The sequence below is a fragment of the Dipodomys merriami genome, unplaced genomic scaffold (assembly GCF_024711535.1).
Source record: "Dipodomys merriami isolate MVZ:Mamm:240054 unplaced genomic scaffold, mDipMer1.0.p SCAF_1, whole genome shotgun sequence".
NCBI lineage: Eukaryota > Metazoa > Chordata > Mammalia > Rodentia > Heteromyidae > Dipodomys > Dipodomys merriami.
Window position 1 is genome coordinate 24,501,133 of NW_027202270.1, and position 18,326 is coordinate 24,519,458.

At 36.9% G+C, this 18,326-nt stretch overlaps 1 protein-coding gene across 32 annotated transcripts in view; it reads right to left on the bottom strand.

The window, feature by feature from the left end:
• Map2 (microtubule associated protein 2) overlaps positions 1-18,326 on the bottom strand; it is a 266,088-nt gene that overhangs the window by 69,327 nt on the left and 178,435 nt on the right. For all 32 annotated transcript variants that reach the window (XM_070018343.1, XM_070018353.1, XM_070018116.1 and 29 more), the window contains one exon: positions 6,223-6,513. In XM_070018343.1, coding sequence (XP_069874444.1) covers positions 6,223-6,490 — 268 coding nt within the window. In that variant the 5' untranslated portion in view covers positions 6,491-6,513. The remainder of the gene's footprint in view (positions 1-6,222; positions 6,514-18,326) is intronic.

Here is an 18,326-nt window from a genome sequence, read left to right on the forward strand (position 1 = left end):
AAAACATGCTCAGAAATGCTGGGAAATGCTAGATACTAGTGGTTCATGCCTCTAATCTAACTACTCAGGAGGCTGAGATCTAAGAATCTAGGTTTAAAGTCAGCCCAGGCAGGAAAGTTTGTGACACTCATATCCATTTAACCACTGAAAAGCATGGAGCTGTGGCTCAAGTGGTATAGCACAGTAATGATATACACACACAAGCTGGAATATAATCCAGAGAGATTTCTGCATTCTTTGCATTTATCCCAAGCGAAAGCTGACACTGGCTTTTCATTGTCACAGGCCTTTAACCTGTTTCTTACTAGTGTTCAAAGTATTGCACCTTAGGACTGTCAAAATCATCAAAGCTCAATGTTAAACATCTGGATGCAGACACATTTGTAAATATCTTAGAACTTCCTCTTTCTTTCTCTACTCAAGCTGCAAACTGGAAATCAAGTAATGATGTTATGTCATGCTCCAAGGCCCATAAATGTTAAGAGTTCTGCATCAGGAGAATTGTCCTCTCTGCCTGCTATAGGCTCCTGCAAATGACTGCTTGCTCTTCCCAACCTGGCAGAGGGAGCAATAGAAGGCACACTGGTATGCAAGCAAGAGACCTGTCTCCTAGTGGTTTTCATGTGATCTTGAATGAATGAAGACACCTACAAAGAGGAGGACTGTAAAAAGGCATTGTATGGGACCCTTCAACTTCCTGTTTTTTTTTTTTTTGTTGATGGCTCTTACACATAATAGCAGATTCCATGACTGTTTTTCAGTAAGTTCTATTATTGAAAAGATAAATTCTGACAACCAGAACCACCCCCCTCTTCTCCTAACAAGAAAAGAGAAACTCTCTCATGTAAAAAAAATCTTGAAAACACTGACAACCAACAGCGTGATTATAAGGCTGTATGAATCATCAACTATATGAAAAATCTCAGAAGGAAGAAGATGTGCGGGATTCCTAATTGCTGTGCCCATAATTGAGCTCTCCTGTTTCCTTCCTGAGCAAGTCTTGGCAAGCTACTCCATCATTTGTGTCTTAAACTTCTTGTAAATGAAGACACCAAGAACAGGAATGTCATGGACATGCTCTCAAATAGAATGCAATAGATATGATGGTATTTTACAAATTGAAGAAGAGGTGGGCAAAGTTATCGAATTTTCAAGCTATAGATTTAGATGTAGAGTTTCCCTTCTACATCCTCAGTGTGCTGATGGTAGGATTGCTGTAATACACAAATCTGTGCATGTTCAAGTTCCACATGTAAAAGGGCATGGTATTTACATATGGCCTATTAGAGTTTTTTATATACTTTAATCCTGCTTCAATACTTTGTTTTTAATACCTAATACAATGTAAATGTTATAGAAATGTTATACTGTAGCCAATTAGCTATAGTATAATATTAACTAGCTAATAATAGAAAAAAGTCTGTGTATGTTCAGTACAAATTCAATATCTGTGTGTGTGTGTGTGTGTGCACACACATGTGTGTGTACTTGGTGTCAGCACTTGGGCTTGAAATTAGCCTTCATTTGTTTCCCTCAGAGCTGCTGCTTTACCACTTGAGCCACAACTCCACGTCTCTGGCTTTTTGTTGGCTAATTGGAGATAAGAGTCTCATAGACTTTCCTGCCTGGGCTGGCTTTGAATCTCAATCCTCAGACCTCAACTTCGTAAGTAACTAGGATTACAGGTGTGAGCTATGAGTGCCTGGCTTCCATTTGCTTTTAGATAAGGGCTCATGCTTTTTGCCTCTAATAGTGATCCTCTATTTCTATTTCCCAAGTAGGTGAGATTGCAGGCATGAACCCCTATGCTTGACTTGATATGAATTGTAATACAGGTTTGGATTTGCTTCTAGAAAGGAAACAAAAAATAAAGTGCATGACTGTCACGCTGAGTTGGAACTTGGAGGGACTGAAATAAAATGGAAAAGAGAGGAAGGGACTATAACAAGCCATTACTCTTACTATTCCTGCGTTGGAAAATTATGTAAAAGTGAAGCTTAGTCCTAATAGAATGAGAGCTTTCCTAAATGCCTAGATTCTTAGTAGATTTATATTTCTTCTTTCATGCTTCTGTAGCTTGGTTTCTAAAATGGACACTTTAGTGAGAAGAAAAATATCTTAACATACCAAAAACTACAATGGAGACAATAATTGTATTTTACTTTCTTTGGACTAGCTTTAAATTGCATGGAAAAAAAGACAAAAATCTAGAAAAGTTGTAAAGAAATACAATTTAAAGTATATTTTCTGTTAATATTCCCTGCTTTCCCAACCATGCTGTGCTTACATAAGATCAAACATACATTGACGATGAACTTGCATCGTAAACATTACTGTGGTTGAGCCAGAGGCATGGCTCACGATGTAGCACACGAGGCACTGAGTTCAAATTCCAGCATGGCTCTTCACCTCAGTTTTCTTCCTATGGCCCATAAATGAAGACAAACACTGAATAGGGTAGCTGAGAGAGTATAATGTAAGACTTTTTTTTGGATGTAATTTCAGTCTCACAAAGGAAGGAAAGAGAAGGGAGAAATACTTCTAAGCTATTGATCATACAATTTTGTTTATAAAGATGTATACAAAGAAACAAGCTTGTAGATAGGATGTCTAAAAATGAATAGATAAAGCAAAATAGAGAAAAAAGTTAACCAATAATGTCATGGATATGACAACATATAACAGGATCTGTCATTAGGAAGGAAATACTTCCTGTTGGGAGATCTTTGAAGATGATTTCTTACAGGGGAAAAAATGTAAGGTAAAGGCATGCTGTATAAAAATGGTACAGAATGGTCTGCTCCATTGTTCCTCCCACCTTTAGTGTGATGCCAGCTCAGACCAGTGGTCTCCATCATCAAAGAATGACTTTTTTTTTTCTTTTTTGGTCATGGGACTTGACCTCTGGGCCTGGGCACTGTTCCTCAGCTCTCCAGCTCAAGGCTAGCTCTCTACCACTTAAGCCACAGCGCCACTTCTGGTTTTCAGGCCCAATAAACCACTAGAAAACCGAAGTGGCACTGTGGCTCAAGTGGTAGAGCACTCTCCTTGAGCTGAAGAGCGCAGGGACAGCGCCCAAGCCCAGAGTTCAAGCCCCATGACCAACCAAAAAAAAAAAAAAAAGAAAGAAAGAGTTTTCTATAAACCATCAATAATAACTCATTGTCTTATCAATTTTAGAGAAGAATTGATTTGATCGCTTATGAACTTATCACTAGAACATTCTTTGTAAGAGGAAACAAAAATTTACATTTTATTTTTCCTATAGTTTTCCCATACATGCTTATTTTATGGCTTCAATGCTGGGCCTGTTATTTTTAGAGGAAAGTTAGTTTAAAAATCACACCATAGTTTGAATTGAAAATATTACCATGGCAACCCACAGGTAATCATTTACCAGCTCTGTCACTAGGAACATACCTATGAAAGCTTAGCAATTTATCTTTCAGACATAATAGAAGATTCATTTGATATATGTTGAGATGACTTGAAAATAATCTTTGGATGTTTCTGAAACCATCACTTCAATGAAATACCCATTAGTCTCTTTTTAAAATTTACATTATTTTCTCGGAGAAGTTGGCAAGGACACACCGACCTGGCAAATTGATTTTTCTGAGGCTTTTAAATATGCCATTATGTCCACTGAACAAATGAAACAGTAAATAATTTTTGTTTCCTCCTTGGGCAAGCACACTCTGTAAAATGATTTATTTTGTGAGTGTATGATAAGCCTCCAAAGGGAGTGGTGGTCAACTGGTGAGAATGTAAAAGACAAATCTAGACTTTTGGAAGCTTTCCCAATAATTTCCTTTTGCATTTGTTTGTGTATTCAATAATCAAGGCAGAACATTTGCTGAGACTGCAGGTGCAATGTCAGATGCTACAGAACATGATGATGAGAAAAGTCTTGGTCTACTGTATTATCTCTTCTTCCTAACCTTCATGCTATAACATGTTCTTGTTCTTCCACATCTCAATCTTCTCAAAATCCACTTATTTAGCATTTCTGACAGCCATTTTCATCAAACCATGTTAGAGAAATGTATTTCTTGATCAAGGGTTTTGTTAAGGCCAGGCATGATAGTACATGCCTATAATCCCAGCTATGTAGAAGGAATATGTTTGAGTCTAGCCTAAGAAAAAGTTAGGGAGACTCTATCTCAATAAACAAGTTGAGCATGGTGGTATGTACCTGTAATTACAGTTATAATGACACAAAGGTAGAATCAATTGTGGTTCGAGACCAGTCTAAGGTGAACAGTATAAGACATGATCTGAGGAATAAAGCATAAAAGATGTGAGGGTATGGCTCAAATAGTCCATTGCTTAGGTGTGAGGCACTGGGTTCAAATCCCAGTCCCACATTGTTTATTCTCATTGCTGACACCTTTGCCACCAATAATACTGATGATAATTAATAGCTACTACTTTAGGACCATTCACTGTATGCACTTTACACCTCACTAAAGCCATGAAAAGTGAAAAATTCCTCATTTCATTCTAATCACAATTTCCTACTTACAGCATGTATGTGCCTGGGGAGCACAGTACAGCTTCTCTATTCCTTGAATCAGATCAGACCCTGTGTCCTCTTTTCATTTTCCACTTTCTTTGTTGTACGGCACCTGATTGTTACCAAAGCAGCTGCTGAAGACTTAGCTTTGCAAAGACATGCCATGCACTGGGAGCCATCTTGAGCTAATGGTTCACGTGATGATTGACAGGGGTTCAGTATCATTGTATTTTCTCTTGAAAGTATCACATACCTTGCCATGTGAATTTGGTGCCCAAACACATATCTGTGTACAATTTTGGGAACACTGGCTCTAAGTGGAAACACATCCTCTTCAACTTTGCCTTTCTGTAGTTCTCATTTGACACACAGCATCCTATGTTTTGGACCCAAACTATCATTTGACACACAGCATCCTATGTTTTGGACCCAAACTAACTACCCACACAGGTCATGTGCTAAAGCAGTGTCTGAGCCACGGAGTCTCAGAACCATGCTTACACACATGCTGGCACTGAAATGAACGTAACACCTTTTACATAGAAAGTGCTCAACAGTAACTTGTTGAAGGAGTAGATTTTGAAATTTGTAACTTTCTCTGTGGCATTTGAAATGTTCCTTATCATTCTCTATTCAAATTTGTGTGTGTGTGTGTGTGTGTGTGTGTGTGTGTGTGTGTGTGTGTGTGTGTGTGTGTGTGTGTGTGGTGATGGTGCTAGGGATGAAATCAAGAACCATGTGCATGCTAAATACATGTTCTACCTCTCCCACCCCAAACATGCTTTTGGAACAGAGTGGATAGTTGATAAGTGATGCACCCTAATGGACGGGATATAGAAAATCACTCTTCAAAGAAGTAAGTTATGATGACTTTGAAGGGAAGCCTTATCTTAGTACTTGTAGTTTGCTTGCTCTTTAGTGGTGAGTTATTGTCTGCAAATTACTAAATTCAAGTAGAGAAACAAATTGAGTTACTGAGAAAAGTGAAATGGTAGTGTGGAATAGATGGTACAACCTGCTGTTTCTCCATGCCATTGGTGCTATATCCAGTTCTACCATTCATGAGAATACCGATGGTAAAGGAAAGAGAACAAGGGCTGAAAATCATACTCAGAAAAATAGTGCCTGGGAGTAAAGGACATTGTTTTCCAAACATTTGTATATTCTTCTTCAAAGAGCTATCTGAGAATGTACGAAACAATTCTTACATATGTGCCTGTGTTTGTTTATATTTTCTGGTTCTTTTGAAGGCTAAGGAGATGGACCTTACAGTTCATTCTGCCCCCCAAAAAATCAAATATCCTTCCAATTAATCCATTGGATTTAGGTCTAATTTCATTCAAGAATGAAAGTAAAAAAGAAGAAAGGGAGGAAATAAAGGAAAGAATAGAAGGAAGGGAAGAAGGGAGGAAGGGAGAAAGGATAAAGGAAGGAAAGATGGATGAGGAAAGGAATGAATGTGTGTTGATTTTTTCCCCATTAAAAATTAAAGTGACTGAAATCAAACAGGAAAATGGGTTTGAGAATACAGTTAATTGGCATGCCTGTTGCCATGATTTTTTGCTCTCATTGATGTCTCTTCTGTCTGATTTGAATTTCAGCACTAGCACTAGAGAGAAAGGACCTCAAGTTTCAATTACTCCTTTTTCACACTAAACTAACTAGAAGTCAGAAAGGAAGTACTGGATGAGAAAGCCCTTTATTACCTGCTGTTTCTCTGTCAGCTGAGGTGAGCTCTCCATTAATCCCATTCTCTTTGGTATCTGAATAGGTGTCCTGTGACCTGGGTCCTCCAAAGGCTCCCTCCTCATCCTCTTGGTATGGGAATCCATTGGTATTTCGGACAAGTCCTTCCCCTGCCACACCTTGTTCCTTCATCTCTGGTGGATGTGGGTGTGTTGATGCTGATGCTTCCGTTAGTTGGGCTGAGGTCCAATGAGATGCCTTCGCTTCATCTTTCCGTTCATCTGCCATTCTTCAAAGTCCTGTGAATTCTTCTACAATTGGAAGAAGAAAAAAAGAATAACCATCACTTTGGGCAATCTTCTCATCTGATATTGGGTACCAGGACAGGGAAAATCTGAAGCTGATTCAGTGGTTTGTAGAGAGATGTGCAATAACTTCCTAAAATATCAAGGACCAGCCATTGTTGACTCCTTGGTTTTGACAGATCAGTTCAGGAATACCTTTTTTTTTTTTTTAACATATCATTACCATCAAATAAAATCTGATGCCTAATATTTACGGGCACATCTTCACCTTCATGGACATGCAGTCTTCAATGCTGACCATGAGGTAGAGTCAAGGAATGCCTCAGCCTAGAAGAAACACGCAGCATGAGAAAACTGGGAAGAAAAAGGTTGGGAGAGTAATAGAAAAAATGAAATATTAGATTATTAAAGATATTCCCAACTGTTCTCCCAGCAACATAACTGTCAGAAAAATATAAAAATGGTAACCTTTCTGTTTCAAACATGTTCATATATATATATATATATATATATATATATATATACTTTTCCAAATGATGTCAATTAAAACAATTTGATTTTATTTTCAACAAATTTTCTTAACCTTGTTTATAGATGTAGAGGGAACAACATTTTATTAATATAAATGTTATAGAGGAAGGGGATATAAATATGGCATACAGCACATTTCTACACAATAGCATTAACTCCTTGCTGCAGTCAAGTAAGACCTGAAGTAGTTAAATGATTGACACAACTACATGAAGAAGCAGTAAATTACAGCACAAGAGGAATTTTCTTGGGGGAGGATTCTATTAATGTTAAGTGAATGGCAATAGCAGGTATCTTATAACCTTCTCTTTTTTTTTTTTTGTCATTTTTGGGGCTTGAACTCTGGGCCTGGGCAATGTCCCTCAGTTCTTCAGCTAACCTTCTTTTACATGTAGATGTTACTATCATATAAACTTGTAACTAACTAGAGACAATTCACCACTCAGAAAAGAAAGCTGGTGCCTGTGACAGAACCTCATTCATGGCCTCTGACCTCACAGTAGACGTGACAACAAAGGCAATGCAATGACTTTCTATTGGTAACTAAGAACAGATTCTTTTTTAAAAAGATAACCAACTAAAGCAAAGAACTCCAAATTAGCAAATAAATATTGTGTTGTCAAATCTACTTTTAACTACCAAGTTACATGTAGAGACGTCACTGATACGCTGGAATATCTAGTTTCCCTACCATTTCTTGAGAATCACCTGCAGTTCAATGTTGCCCTCAGCTCTCTCTGCATTCTAGTCATGCCAAGAAGAGTTAGACACATTCATTCATTTAAACCAATTCAATTTAAAGCAAGCTGCTACCAAATCATTTCCCAAACAGGTTCTAATTATCTTCCCTAAGAACATAAGAAACTAGATGTAAACAATTTAGATTTTACAACAGTGATTGCAGAGCTTGTGTATAAATTAGTGAGAATTCCTGCAACACCAACCACATATAAAGAACTATACAAGGGGCTGGGAAGGTGGCTCAATGGTAGAGCACTTGCCTTGCATGCCTGAGGCCCTGGGTTTGATTCCTCAGCACCACATAAGCAAAAAGAAAAAAGCCAGAAGTGGCGCTGTGGCTCAAGTGGTAGAGTGCTAGCCTTGAGCTGAAGAACTGAGGGACAGCGCCCAGGCCCAGAGTTCAGGCCCCACGACCGGACCCAAAAAAACAAACAAACAAACAAAAGAACTGTACAAGCCCAAGAGTTTTCATATTTGAAAAATGAGGATAAGAATATCTATAAGAGGCAAACAAAAAGATGCTTTTGCTGAGTGCAGTGAATCAACTATAAGTCCCCCAACTTTGTTTCTGTGCCCTTTGCTCTATGCCATTCTATGCTGCGTTCCCTTTGCAGATCACCATGGACTCTAGGAAAGAGAAAATCATTGATAAGCATCTCATGTGGAAGGCAAACTGCCCCTCAAATAGGGAAAGTCTTCTTATTTAAAAGAAAACAGCCCCAAACTCAAGAGACAATCTTGTTTCTGTTCTTCTCCAGAGAAGGACAACAGCTGAACTAATGGTCAATCAGTCCATGCATGTGACATGGATTGTTTCAAATATGCATAGTTTTCTCAACCTTACCCCTAATTTTCTCTATTTAATGTAATGTCTGTGCCTTGGAAGACTGTTGAAGATGCACTAAGTGCTGTCTTCTCCGGGCTACCAGGCAACACATCCATCCTCTGCCTTTCATCATCTCTTTGTTTTGCGCATATAGTGGCTAGAGATAATTTGAGACTCCTGAACTTTGGGCCTCAGGTCTAAAAACCTGGTTCCGTACCTAATTTTAGACTTGCTCTGTTTCTTAGTATAATTTGCATATAAAACTTACCAAATCTTTTCTAAAATTAGGTAAGATACAAGCAATAAAGAAAATTGTACATACTGACTTACAGCACTTTCATTTAGGGCATGGATTTTTTTAAAATAGAAAATTACATACATTTAGCATACAATAGCTTGTATATAATTCAGTACATGAGGCAAATCAGATACAAACTAAACTGGTATCTTTTCCACATAAAATGGATTAGAATCATTTCCATACAAAATGTTTTATAAAATATAAATAATTTTAGGCCTTTTATAAGTAATATATATTGACACATTCACAGAAAAATGATTTTCTAAAATAATATTTTGCAGGTTCTTTTAAAAAAGATGTCACTTATGTCCATCTTCTTTAGAATAATACTTGTTTAGCTAAATGTCCAAGAAAATGTTGTTAGCAAATGATACCTTGATGATGATAAAATACTTACACTGGAGCTAGCCAAATAATACACTTTTCTTGGTTATAAAACCACATGTGTACAGTAAATTGTTTTTTCAAGTATTTTTGTCTGGATCTCCATCTATCATTGGATTGCCCAAATATTGAACATGAAAATGAGTTTGATATACTTTGACCATTTCTGTACTTTTTTAGAGCAAAGAACAAAAAGACATATTAGGATATCAAAAGTAGTTCCTGGGCATACATGACCTCCAGAATTGCAGAAACAAAAAAATAAGGTCTTTCAAATCCCCTTTACTATTTAAAGGAAGAAGTAAGAAAAAATGCCCAGAAAAAATATCATCAATGATTCTACATCACTCTGGAATATTGAGGAATCAATTTTCTCTAAGCAAATCTAATATTAAGGATGGAAGGCATATTTAACTAAAAAGAAATTCTTTCTTAATTTCGTATCTATTTTAGAGCATTTCATATCTTTCTTTAAAAGTATAAAACCTGTTTATTCAAAAGTAAGATGTACACAACTAAAACATGATAAGAATATACAAAACTATCAAAGCATTTCAACCATAAGTTGGGTTTGAAATATTTGTTGGATGTTGAATGAATTAATCATCAACTCTGTGCCTCAAGGCAAAAACAGATTCTGTTAGCCAACACTATCTCCATAAAAAGCTATTGTTACATAAACTTAGAAATGTCTTTAAGATAAACTATTTCATTTTATTTTCTCAAACATGGTTCTAAAATCATGAGACTGAAATGCTCATTGGTTGGTCACTCATTCCATCATATTGAAATGTTTTGAATTAATTATTTTCTGACACAGATATATAAAATTGAAATTTCTAAGTGTGAAGCTTGCAAATTAGTATTGCAACAGGTAACTATAAAGTTAGAAGGCCAGCTTTGAGCCAAGTCTACCACCTAAGACTTCAGAAAAGAGCGGAAGTGAGACAAATGCATGGAAGACTTAGTGTTGTATCGTGACTAAAATCAAGATGAAGACAATTGTGTTGATGGGCCACGTGGCCATTCTCACAAATAGAAGCTGAGACTTTCATGCCTTTCTCCAGAATATTTATGATGAGTTGTTGGATTCTAACCATAAGACAGATTGTTTTTATTTAAGGTAGTTCTCAGTTGTATCTCCTTCCACTTAGAAGAGGCAGAAACATCTTAAATGAATGTTTAAATTACCCATTGTTTATGGCAAAACAAAAAAAGAAACCTTCATGTTGTGAAAGCAATGACTAGCTGCTGGTCTTCAAATTGCCTTCAGCAAGCTTATTTTAGATTATTCTTTAGCATTCACTAGTGATTTATGACAGAAGTATACTTGCTCAAATGTATTTAGCTGGTAGATCAAGATCGGGACGAATGTGGAATATCTGCACATAAATTGTCATGGATGATACTTATCACTAGTAAACATTTAATACTGTCACAAGTTGGCCCCCCAAAAGCAATGAAGGCCTAGAAAGAATAAAGTAAAAATACACTGCATGTCAGATAGGCAAGTCTCCATTTGTATAATGCTATTGGTGCAGACAGTTCTAGAATGTTTTCTGGGACATGTTTTGCCCTGTCATCATATAATGTGCCAGTGCAATACAAAACTGTACTTATAATTTTGTGTTTGTACATATCCAGAGGGAAGAAAAGAATAAAACACAATCATAAAGTACAATTAAGCATATGAACATTCTTTCTCCCTTCCACATAGGTTCAATTATTGCCTCTTATTATTGCTATGTTTATCAGTGACCCACAAGAGAAATTTATTTTGGTCCCTAAGAGTAACTACATTTTATGAAGAATCCATACTTTTGCTTTTAAATGTTGATGAGTTATAAGCTTAAATATTTACTGATAAACTGCCTACAGCCTAATATTCCTTCTTTATTTTCTACACAAAACTGAGGGAAATGCTCATGGTGACATGAAAAAGTTAAACAGAAAATCCAAATGTTAGTTTCGTATTTTCTCTGTCCACTCTCCTCTTCTTGGCTCCAAGGCTAATTGTAAAGTAAAATACTTTTGATTTTATAAGCTGACTCATTCTGTATCACATGCCATGGCTAATTCACAATTAGTACAAGGAAAATTCACTTTTGTTCAGATGTGACAGCAGGTGAAACATACATGTAGGCTGTTTGTGGATAAAAGTCTTCACACAATAAGACATTGGCACAAGGAAATGGAGGTGGTTAGGGAAATAGCAGAGAACCAAAGTAACTGGAGCTGGATCGTTTTGTGAGAGGCACTTATTTACAGATTGCTTTAAGGAGACTGCAGGTAAGCGTTCATTTAATTTTAAGATGATTACCAATCATTTTTCAAGCTTTTTAGCATTTAATTTAACAAATGGCTTTTGAGTACTCACTTTATACCAGAAATCATGTAATACAATAGGAATACAACAATGATTACGATTTGGACTCTGACCTCAAATAACTCACATTATACAGATGTGATGTACCATGTTACAAGATAACACAGTACATGTGGTAACAAAGGATGAAGCAGTGCTCCAAGACTACAACGCTTCTAAGTCATATCTACTGGAAAAGAAAAATGAATAGATGTGTTTTAAAAGTTATTCAGCTACCACATCTATGGAGAGTCTTTTTTTCTGGAGAAAGGTAACATGTTAGATATAAAACTGAAGTATGAGTTATATAAAACAGAAAAAATTTCTTTTTTCCCCTTTTTGGTTAGGGAAGGCTTTGTGCTATGCTGTTCCATGCTCATGGCTGACAATAATTGTGACTCATAGGAATTCTGAGCTAAGTTGAAAGCTACCTTGTTCACTACATCAGTTGTGTTGGACCAGAAAGGAAACATACAAACTCCTTATCATTTGGAATTCCCTCACAACTCAGGTCTGTTCCAACTGGGTCAACCTTCACATGCACTCTGACTGATCTCTTTGAACAGACTTATCTTTGTACCCTGGAGTGAATTCTAGAAACAAGGTCAACTTTTATGGCTTGCTATTTGTATTCTGCCAAACTTCTGGAGAGATAGGATGTGACATAAATTCATTAACTCCTCCAGGCCTGAAATGTATCTAATGAGTCTAGAGTTATGAGATGTTGAAGTTTTAATCTGGAAAGCAAAGTATTCAAGAAAACCAATAAACAACCTAATTAATATCTCTACAAACACAAATACTCCTATTTTTATAAGTAAATTTCTCCATGTAAGAACAGGCACAGATAAGGAGTTATTATATGGTAAGCCTGTGGATAAAACTATTCAATATAAAGCCAGATTCACCATTTGAAGTTTATTTGCCCAAGAGAAAATAAAAATGATCTGGAACATAAAATAAGACAATTTACAAATGAAACACTGTTCTAGAAAAGTTAAAGAAATGATTAGGGAAGCATATTCTTTTTTATTAGAGCATAATATTTTTTTAAAAAGTCAACACACCATTTATTAAGCCAAACCCATATTTAACATACATTTCATCACAGGAGCTCTATATTGCTTTTTTTTTCGGTAGGAGGTGGGAAGAGAATTGCTCTGGGATGGTTGGAAGGGGACTGGAGATAGAATCCTTGGAAAGGAAAGACATATGGACAGGAAAGTGAAGGTCATTAAGGACAGTCTGCTATGCTCCATTCTGGGATTACAGATGTACAAGGATGGCACAGTTGACAGAAAGGAATCTGCTGAGCACTACCACAGGAACTTTACTAGAAAAATTTTGGGCTTTTGTTTGCCATTCTGTGATTTTTTACACATTTATTATGTGAATCCCAAATTTTACCAAGTGGCTTTCATAGAAACAACAACAACAACAAAAGTAGAGTAGTCTCTTCATCTCTAAAACCAAAAGGAAAAGTTTTACAAGTTCTTTTCAATTCATGCTTAAAAACTTAGATACCAGAAGTAAATCTAGAGACTAAGAAATTACTCATCATCAGTAGAACATATGGACTACTCCTTTTTTGTGTGTGCTGGTCCTGGGGACTTGAACTCAGGGCCTGGCACCGTCTCTGAACTTTTTTGCTCAAGGCTAGCATATACCACTTTAGCCAAAGCTCCACTTCCATGAATTGGAGGTACAAGTCTCATGAAGCATGATCCACAGATCTCAGCCTCCAGAGTAGATAAAGTTACAAGCAAGAGCCACTGGTACCAATCTTTTCCTTGGTTTTAAAGATTATATAGAGAGGATCTCAGAGGAGGAACACAAATGCTGTGGCAGTGTTACTTATCTGTATAAAGGACTGAGTGAGAATGCTCCGGGAAGGGGAGGAGGGTGCTGGAAGAATAGAGATACTAGGCTGGAAATGAGTTGATGTGTTCGAAGCTGGTTTGGATTAGGACACAAAAAGAATCTTAAGAGAGCCTGGTTGTGCAGGATCCTAAAGAACTTGGTCAAAACAATGGGAAGTCTTTGTAGGCGTTCAGTCAAGTAGTCATAACCATTTAAAAGGTCATATGTCTCCTTCAGAAAAGTTTCTCTTTAAGTCTAGAATGGCCAATAGACACATGAAAAAATGCTCAACTTCTCTGGCCATAAAATAAATGCAAATCAAAACAACATTGAGATTCCACTTCACCCCAGTTAGAATGGCTATAATCAAGAAACCTAATAACAACAGATGCTGGAGTGGATGTGGCCAAAAGGGAACCCTACTGAACTGTTGGTGGTGTAAACTTGTTCAACCACTATGGAAAGAAGTATGGAGATTCCACAAAAGACTCCACATAGAGCTCCCCTATAACCCAGCAATCCTACTTCTGGTCATTTACCCCAATGATCACAAACAAGGCCATACTAAAACTACCCGTACAACTGTTTATCACAGCATTATTCACCATAGCTAAGATATGGAACCAACTCAGATGCCCCTCAGTAGATGAATGGACCAAGAAAATGTGATACATATGTATATGTATATACACACGTATATATGTATATATATATATATGTATGTATATATACATATACACACACAATAGAATTCTATCCTTCCATCAGGAAGAGTGACACCTCCTCATTTGTTAGGAAATGGAAAGACTTGGAAAAAATCATATTAAGTGAAGTAAGCCAGACCCAAAGAAATACAGGTTCCATGGTTTCCCTTATAATGCAATAATTAGTATATGTCTAGGATAATTTATCAGATGAGCAGAAAAGCTCAAAAGCTATGTACATATGACCATGTAAGATGATACTAAGTGAAATGAACCCCAAGATATGGACACAAGATATTTTTCTTTGTTGTTGTTTTTAATGTATTATGTGATTTTTTTGTTTCCTTTGTATGTTCTTCCCCCTATGACATATCTCCTGTTACCACGGTACTTGATTTTGGTATCCTGCATCTTATACAGTTATCTAATTTGGGGAGGGGAAACAGGGATACAGGATGACCCATTGCAGCAATGATACTCACAAGACGCTATGTTGGAGATGAACTTTACAACTTTGGGGGCAGGGAGTGAGGGACTTGGGGGAAAGAAGGGATAGTGGGAGAACAACAAAAGAGGGGGTAACAATGTTTGACAAGAAATGTACTCACTACCCTCCTGGTATAACTGTAACCCCTCTGTATAGCATCTTTACAATAAAATAAAATATAAAAACGACCATATGTCTGCTCCATGGAAGAGAGAGTACAGTGAGTTAAGGGTGGAAAATGGGAGTTGGGTTGCCACCTCAGGACATGGTAGTGGCTCTATGACAGGAAGGCAAAGTAGGAGGACAAGGTGGTGACAGATTCTGGATGCAAGAGTCAATCGATGCAGAATCAGCTAGACTCAAACGATGGTAGAAAGGACAAAGTCAGAAAGTTTTCTGTGTATTTTCCATATATTTTATAATCAGCTTTAATCATAAGAAAATTACATAAAAATATACATCAGTAAATCAGAGCTTCAATAACAAAATTTCCCTGTCCTTATAGTCAAATACTTCTCTAGTGTGTATTTGAATAATCCGTGAATGTATACATATTACTATATTTTAAATTCCTCTTGTTTTTTCTTTTATTTCTTTTTTCTTTTATCTTTTTAATTTAATTTAATTTTGTTGTAAATGTGTTGTATAGAGGAGTTATAGTCAGTAAGTAGGATAATAAGTACATTTCTTTTTTTGGGGGGGGGTCTGGTCGTGGGGCCTGAACGCTGGGTCTGGGTGCTGTCCCTCAGCTCTTCAGCTCAAGGCTAGCGCTCTACCACTTGAGCCACAGCGCCACTTCTGGCTTTTTTCTTTTTGCTTATGTGGTGCTGAGGAATGGAACCCAGGGCCTCATGCATGCAAGGCAAGTGCTCTACCACTGAGACACCTTCCCAGCCCCATAAGTACATTTCCTGTCAAACATTGTTACACATTCCTTCCTTTTTCTCCCACTACTCCTTCCCTCTTGACTTCCCCATGGCAGGTTATAAAAGTCATTTCCAATCTATTGTCTTGTGAGTATCACTGTTCACCCTTTGTTCTTGTTTCACCCTTTGTCCTTATTTCACTATTTTGTTATTCTCTTTCCCTTCCCCAAATCAGATAAATGTATACACAATTCACAGCTTACCAGAATAAAAACAAACAAACAAACAAAAAAAGTGACTACTGTGGATAAACCAAAGGGAGAAAAAAGAAAGAAAGAGCATGATATAGTACAATAACAATCACAACATCAACTCATTGGTTCTAAAAACAAGACTCACTGCAAATGCAAATATATGCCCAAAAGAAACATAAAAGCACAAAACAAAAAGGCTTATACCCAGCTTCCCAGTGGAACTTAGTAGTACCACAGCAGTCTATCTGTCTTAACAAAAGGTCTTTTTTAAATTATTGCTTTTCTCCTTTTCTCTTTATGAAGGATTGGTTACTCCTGAGTCTTTCCTAGAGCTCTGTTCACAATGACTTAAATGACTCAAGCTTTGGCACCCCCTCATTAAAGTATTTGCTTTGGTGAATTCTAAAATTTCTGTTACAGAGACTACAACTGTCTCTGAATCAAGCTGCCATCTGTAGTAATTACTGAGCACATGGTATGACTGGAATCCTTGACATTCATTAAGAAATAGTGCAGGTGGGTGAGAAAGAGCAAAAAAAAAATCACAAGAAATGATCAAGGTTAAGTAAATCATTATTCTTCTTAGGAGGATGATTTGACAGACACACACAGGAAGAATCAGCCTCCAGGTTCATTCAACCTCCTTCTTTTGCTCATGGCTTCTCATTCTTCTCACGTGGACTAGAGCATCAAACACTCTTCCTTAAAGATTCCGTGAATGGATCAATTTTCTGGTCACTTTTATATTTGGCATCACTCTGTGATGTGAGGAACATGCAACTGAAGTGTCACCACTTCTCAAAGGAGAAGGAGTTTTAACTTTCAAGGAAGTAACAGAAATTGCACCACACACTGACTACAATACATTGTGTTCATAAAATCCCAAACATTCCATCAGTCACAGGAAACTAACACTCCAGGATAAAAGTAGTTAGCAGATGAGTTGATTTTTATAGAACACTGAGCTGATAGAATGGCTTTTGTACACCACTGAGAGAACATTCTATTCTTACAAAATAATCAATACAAAGCTACCCTCCAAGAAAAATGGCAATGTTTGCTACCATCTGAATAAACAGGACTGATGGAACAAATGCAAAGTATGATTATATGTGAGCCTGTTAAAATATGTCTTGAAGCAATTTTTTCAAGAGTATGAATACTGTAGGTTTTTCTTCAATGTTCTACTTTAGTTTTTTATTTTTTGCTAAAGAGTACGTCCTTCTTCAATTCAAACTATGTTTTCACTTGATCATTCCCATTTGTGCTTTTCATACTGGATTTTAGAGACATATGAAAGTATGAATAAATTCCCTTAGCAGAAGTCAGCGTAGCAAATGAATAACATCACTAAGCAGCATACTTTGTCAGCCATTATCAATTTGTAAACAATTATTTCTCTAAGGAGGGCCTAAAATAAATGCCTTTTTTATGTACTACTATAAAAATTAGTTTTTGATGAACTGTTGTGCCTAATACATGTATTATTTTTAACATAGATTAATTCAAATTATGATTCATTATCTTGTCTTTGTGGTATGGGTGATATCTACTTGTTTTTGTTTTTGTGCTAAAACTAAGCTTAATTGCAGGACCTCAAGCTCTCATTTGTCTTTTTCAAACAAGAATGGTGCTTTACCACTTAAGCCATATTGCCACTTCTAGCTTTTTGCTGGAGACGAGCCTCACAGACTTTTCTGACTAGGCTTCAATTTAGGATCCTTAGATCTCAGCCTTCTGAGTAGCGAGGATTACAGGCCTAAGCAAACAAAGCATGGACAGTTGACATCTATTTTGCTCCAACCATTTAATCCAAATGCATAAATGTATTCATTTATATAGAGATTTTCTGCTTAGTATAATAATGATTTGCAGAACTCTGCCAAAGCTTTTTAAATTCTCTTTCCCTGAGCATATAAGTACATTTCCTTGCACAATGAGATGTGCTCCCATAAACTGTACTTGGTCAAAGGCAGTTTAGCAAAAGTGATACATGCACACACACACACACACACACACACACACACACACACACACACACACACACACACACACACACACACACACACACACACACACACTTACTTCCAGGTCTGGCTCATAGAACTTGCCATGTGCTCCTCCTTGATCTCTGCCCTTCAATTTTATACAATCAATGGGGAAGCAAGTCCACAAATGGTGGAGGCCTGGGTTCCTGGTTGACTATGAAGAGAATGAACATTCTCCCCAACCAAATACCCAAACAGAATTGGAGCAAGCAAAGTTATGACATATTTCTAGATCTTGTGGTAGCAAGTAGCTAATTCTAACTAGCATACTTAGATGGAAGGAAAGTATAATGTTATTTGTTTTAGTAATGGATGAAATGAAATACATTAAAGTCACTGTCCCCAGTTTATTTCCTGCACAGAAAATCCTGACAGTAACTACTACAGCAGTGGGTGGTGGAGTGGGTGAAGTGAGAGAAAAAAAAAAAAAACTAAGGGAAAGAGCATTTCCT